This window comes from Pagrus pagrus (genome assembly GCF_965226575.1).
Source record: "Pagrus pagrus genome assembly, chromosome: 17".
In the NCBI taxonomy this organism is placed as follows: Eukaryota; Metazoa; Chordata; class Actinopteri; order Spariformes; family Sparidae; genus Pagrus; species Pagrus pagrus.
This window is the reverse complement of record NC_140201.1, coordinates 5,174,965-5,181,283: the sequence shown is the minus strand read 5'-3', so window position 1 is coordinate 5,181,283 and position 6,319 is coordinate 5,174,965. Positions and strand designations below refer to the sequence as shown.

The window sequence follows — 6,319 nt, the reverse complement described above, 5'->3', positions numbered from 1 at the left end:
AATCGACTGGTTGCCTATCAAATTAAATTGACAATTACTTTGATAATCAATTAATTGGTTTGAGTAGTCTTTAAAGAAAGAAAGTCAGAAAATTCTCTGATTCCAGCTTTCTACATGTGAACTTTTGTCTTCACTCTGTGACAGTTAACTGAACATCCTTGTGTTGTGGACAAAAGAAGAAATTTGATCATCTTGAGCTTTTGGGAAAAAAAAAAATGTCCCACCATTTTCTAGACAAAAAAAAGGGTATTATTCCATGATCTAGAAAATAATAGATAGATAGATTGATAGTGGAAATAATTGTTAGTTGAAGCTTTACTGTCATATATTTAAAGACTCATCAATTACCTATTCACAAGTTATTTTTTGAAGGGAGGGGAGTGTATGAAATGTTTCTGGCACATAACTGAAAACATACTTTAGTGGAAGTATTTCAGTGTGTTTCATCTTTAAAAAGTATTTTTTTCAAAAACTAGTGTTGGTAAATGGTGGTTGTTTATAAACAGGTTGTCCTGATACCCACGCCAATACACAACATATCCTGTAGCTAATTTAAATGGACAATTCTGAAATCACAAAATACAAATAATTGTACCTCTAATGAGGTCACAAAACAAACCAACACCAACTGTATCTAGCAAAACAGATGGTGATGAATCCATAATTAATATAAAAATGACTTATTTTGACAGACAGCTATGCAATACATCATTAATCTTACATCAAGGTTGTGTAGTTTAACAGACATTTTATTATCTCATTATCAATTAGTCTGTAAAATGCAGGATATACTTAATAATGAAGTTACTGTCCACCATTGATTGTTACTGTTATAAAAAGACACAAAGACGACCAGAAAATCCACACATCGATTTAAACTGGATGTTTTATATAGAAACACGTCTTTATACGATGCTACACAATTTAATTAAACAGCACCACCAACCAAAGCTCCAGACATGTCATCAACGCCTCTGTAGTATGATTTTTAGCCCTGGTGAAGGTTTCTTACAGGACTATTGAACCAGCAAACCTGATAAACTGGCAACTAAAGTGCATCTTCTCCCTCAATTTGTAGGTTATTTTCCAATTACTTTATTCATAGGTGTACCTACTGTATGTGATTTAACTAAACAGCGGTACCTACTAATGTAACAGACCTGTTTCCTCTTAGTTTTTACGATGTAACATTACAAGATGTATGAGATTACATTTCTCGTGTGTTTTTCTGCAAATGCTCATACAAAGTAAAATAGTTAAGCAGTATGTGATCTGAATACAGAAAAAAGATTAGCTAAGCTGACATTAGCTCTTACGGTTATGTTTAAGCTGATGCACGTTAAGTTAATCACAAAAAACAACTTGCTTAGACTGGATGCTTGTAAAGCTGATTTACCGGTTACATTTTTAATCGTTTAACTTTTGATCTCACAACACAACCGCAGCGACTCTGAGGAGCTAGCTAGCAGCCATCACGTTGAAACACCGCTCTCTTCGGCGTTTCCCTTCAAGTCAAACATGTCTAGTAATGTCGTATTTGTTGTTGACTGACTGTGACTTATTAATCTGTTGTTTACGTTAATCCATTGCCACACATTTGACAGTTTCTCTAAATAAAACTTCCTTAAATAACCGGTTTAATTGTCCAAACAGGCCTCCCATCCACCGCTAGCTAAGCTAGCTAGGGAAGCTAGCTCAGGAAGCTAAGATTACATGTGACTCCGTTTATCTGCGCAGCACAATGTTGTTGGAGTATAAAGAACACAGTTTCGAAAACAAACCTTTGTTAGACAAACATATAATAAGTCGTAACTGTTAAATAGTTATCAGTTATCGTTTCCAGGCGGATTTACCTTCGAGATTTGATCCTCTCTTCACTCTTTTGTCGGTCTCTTTTTTTTTTTGACGCCAGAGGAAACTTCAGAGAAGGTTTTTAACCGCCGCGTCACGACGCGAGCAGCGCCCCCCGCAGGCCTGGAGCGGAACTGCAGCTTCAACAGCAGCGACGGAAGTTCTGTGTTTGTTTATGGGGATTTTTACAGCAACACTGAGAAAGTTTATATTGTTAAATTAAAAATAAATGCTTCTTTAACAATATGTTTTACCTTGCTTTTTAACATAAAGACAAACACAGAAAAATACAAAAATACCCAAAATACACAGTGAAAATATATTGGCATCTATGTTTGCATAGTAATGGATGTACCTAAGTACATTTACTCACGTACTGTACAGTTTTGAAGTACTTGTATTTTACTTGAGTATTTCCATTTTTCTGCTACTTTATACTGTCACTCCACTACATTTTGGAGGCAAATACTGTATATTTTATTCACTACTTTATTTGATAACTTTAGTCACTAGTTACTTTACCGATTACATGCTGCATCAGAGCCAGAGTAGCACATTTTTAAATTAATTCATTTTATGTGCAATCTGATTTAAAAAAAAACAAAAAACAGTGGTTCTGATGATTAGAAAAATGCTGAATATTTGATTCAATAATAATCAGTTTACTTTTACTTTTACTTGTACTTTTGATACTTAAGTACAATTTATATGAGATACTTTCACATTTACTGAATATTTAAACATGACATCATACTTACTTACTCAAGTATAAATTTTGTGTACTGTTTACAATACTTCATCTGTTTCTGTGTATATGAGGAAGTCCTGTTACAGTTGACAGTGATGCAGCAAATAAACATCTGGAGACCATGGAGGGAAAATAAATAATGATAATAAAAAAATACATAATACTGAGAGGAAAATAAGAAACAAGCAAAAATGAACCAAGCAACAACAAAATACCTCACTTTATGAACCAAAAACGTCAGTTTGCCACAGTGATGTAAAAAGTAACCAAAAGTCATACTTGAGAAAAAGTAAAGATATCATGTAAAAATGAAAAACTTGAGTATAGTGCACTTAAGTATCAAAAGTAATTTTCTGACATAAATGTACTTAAGTATTAAAAGTAAAAGTAAAGTTATACAAATATTTATGTATAGTGGCCAATTTTTAATCAGATATTCAGCATTTTTCTGGTTATCAAAATCAGTGTTTTTTTTTCATTTTTTTAATCTGATTAATTTAAAAATTACTTTGGCCTTGATGCAGCAGCATGCAATCCTCAAAGTAACTAGTAACTATAGTTATCACATATGTGCAGTAGAGTAAAAAAGTAAAAATTAAATTAACTGTGGGGGATTTGTTTCATTGTAAGGAGGGTGGGAGGATAAAGTGTAAAAGCACTAAATAGCTGATGTGTTATCAGTTCAACAAAGACAAAGCAAATCTCATTTTACTGCATCATGAAACCTTTATTTCTGGCATTTTTTCCACAATTTTCCAAAACATTTTGACATACAACAAACTGAACATTGCTGCTTTTAAAATCACAAATTGGACTGCCGTACTTCATTTTACAAAATTAAGGTTTCTTATAGTCTGAAGATTTACAGCGGTCTTGTTCCACAGACGAAGGGGTGCCTCAGTTCACAGTTCACATCACCCCAGAGGTGGTACTCTAAGAGGCAGAAAAGTTCGGGTCAGTGTTTTAGAAGTTGGTAAGTGAGCAGTGAGCAGATTATACATGAAAAGATATCACATCATATTACTGTACCTGATAGGTTCATCACAACACATTTCTCGCTGTCCCCTTTATTGTCGGGCTCGTCGAAGCTCCAATCCTGGTAACTAAAGATTGAACCGTCACTCCAGAGCCAAGTCAAATCCTGTGAAACAAACTCAATTATTAACTGTCAAACAAACAGAAACAGAAACTTTTGCAATGCATTCTAACAAGCAATATAGTTGGGTTAATATAAAAACACAGTACATTGTTGTAATATAACTATAAATTTATGGTTAATTTATATAAAAACTACAGATGTTTGTTACAGTACCATAAGGTCGTTTTATGTGAAAATGTTGTATTTTCACAGTAAAATTGTGTTGGTTACTGTAGAAATACATTAAGGTGATTATCCTATTATCTTTATTTCTTTAAAATAAGTATACGACTGTGAATTTACTGCAATTATTAGCCAGTAATTTACTGTAAAATTACAGTAAACATTTTTACATTGTATTCAAATTGAGTACATACATCCGTCAGCCAAACTCACATTTGTTTGACAGTGAAATAGGCTTCAAGTCAGTCAGTCTGTAAAATAATGTTTTGTTCTCTACCTTCACAGCATCATTGGCACCAAGCCAGACCTGTGGGTAACGACCTGTGCTGCCCCTCACAACCTCCTGGATGAACTCATACTCTCCTTGGTCGTGGATGGAGGCGAGGTTGGTACCTTTACGCAGACAGAAACGCTGCAAAAGAAGAAGATGGAAATCTTTTAATGCACACAGTTACAGGACAAATATCTGTTTGGAGGATAAAATCATTATGATTTAAATGTGAAATCAAGTGTCTGAGTGTACCTCTGCCTCTACCCAGGGCGAATCTTTGTTCATGAAGAGGAAACATCTGGATCCATATTTGGACCAGCCGGTTGGACAGCTGTTCTTCGTGCTGTCAAACACAATCTTTTCTTCTTCCACTTCAGTCTCAACAGGCAGTTTGACATCTACTAAGAAAAAAGTAAAAATTACTGATGATTGCAGAATGGTTTCTTTGGATTAATTAAATTTCGTCTGAACAGCAGAAAAACACATCTTCCTTGAAGTCCCAGTTACTTCTCTTACCTTGGTGAGTCTCCTGAGCAGCTGCCACCTCCTCTACGGGCACTACTGCGGGAAAAAGGTTAAACTTTTTAAACATTCATTTGGTTTTTAAGATGAAAAGATGCAGTACCATTATCAAGTGTTCAAATTCAAAATCAGATTTTAATCATATCACTGTGAACATCTGGAGATTGAAAACTGTTGATGGGTTCAGTGTTCTCGTTGAGTCTCACCTGCTGCGATGGTCAGAGCCAAAGTGGCACAAAGAAGCAAAATGATCCTCATTTTGAACAGAGATGAGCTGGACTGCTGCAATGCAAGAACGCAAAATGATTAAAAACATATTAATCTGCTGTTATTTATATTGAAGTTTGAATTAAACTCTAAATCTTCGAATGATTTAGTTTCTCACCTGTGTCAGTAGTGAAACCTCTCAGCTGAGTGTCTGCTGCCCTGTGAAGCACACTTATATACACGATCGAGGACATAAACAGGGTTTGAAAATAACAAAGTTCAGCTGATTTATTGGCTGCTATTATCACTGAAGTTTGATCTCTTTAGTTACATAATTGTAGAACGAGGAAGTAGATGTTTTGTCCTGAGAACGTCATCATCAAAGTTCCTCTTCATCACTCTCAACATTGTTTCTTGATGAATTGAAATTGTAGTGAAATTTATCTTTCCATATGTGACTGGCTACTTATTTCTCACATATGAATGAAAATGAAGACAAAATTAAGTAATTTATATTTTTACATGCAAATTACAGGCATTCATGACTTTTTCCACTTGTATTAGAATTTCACCCAAAATATTCTTCTTTACAGTTGAATTCAACATTTTCACACAACTGTGAACTAAAGATTTGGGTTTTAATATGTGGAAATTTTCATTCATGTGTGAAAAAGCCAATCACTTGTAAAAGTTCACATGTGCCATTGTTTTTTTTCACATGTTACAACTGTAGTTCACGCGCGAAAATAGCTAATCACATGTGAAAATGTGTGAAAATGAGTGATTCCCATGTAAAGGAGTTTCAAGTGTTTTCATGAGCCGCATGATGAAAATCTAATTCACAGGTGAAAAAAAGCTACTCATATATGAGCAGATGCAGTTCACATGTGAAAATGTAAAGTTCTTATGGAGGATCTTGAGACGAGCGCGTGATGAACCTGCTGTTCAACCTCTAGATGTTGTGATTGGTTAAGGTCGCTTTCACAGATCTTAACGAATAACAGTAATAAAAAAAAAGTTTCTCAGTTTGTGATCTTGGGGCTTCCAGAGACTTGGATTACCGTGGAGTCATTTTATGATTTTTTGTTACATTTTAAAACAAGTTTCCATCTACTTCAGTTGTTTAGGAGAATGCCGCAACAATTGTGTTGATGTGAAGTCCCAAACATGTTTTTACAAACTTCACCAGACTTTTCATCAGCATGAGGCTGAGTGGTAATAATAATAATGACTGAATCTTCATTTTTGGGTGAACTGTTGACTCTGATCAGTCCTGGTCTGAGGTTAAACACAAAATTAGCGTGATCATTTGACCTGCACTTTGTCGTCAGTCTGATAACAGGCTGTCCGTAACTGCACGAGGAAATACAGATTAGCTCAATTATTTATCAGTTTTATG

The 6,319-nt window shown here is 34.7% G+C and overlaps 1 protein-coding gene across 1 annotated transcript; it reads right to left on the bottom strand.

Annotated features, from left to right (window-relative positions):
• Positions 1–3,461: 3,461 nt before the first annotated feature.
• On the bottom strand, positions 3,462–4,971 carry LOC311273303 (ladderlectin-like; the record flags this gene model as incomplete). The annotated part of the gene is made up of 6 exons (XM_084380285.1): positions 3,462–3,532; positions 3,629–3,740; positions 4,198–4,332; positions 4,444–4,589; positions 4,708–4,752; positions 4,920–4,971. 6 exons carry the CDS (start codon positions 4,969–4,971, stop codon positions 3,462–3,464), a joined length of 561 nt encoding a protein of 186 aa, XP_084236411.1.
• Positions 4,972–6,319: the final 1,348 nt, after the last annotated feature.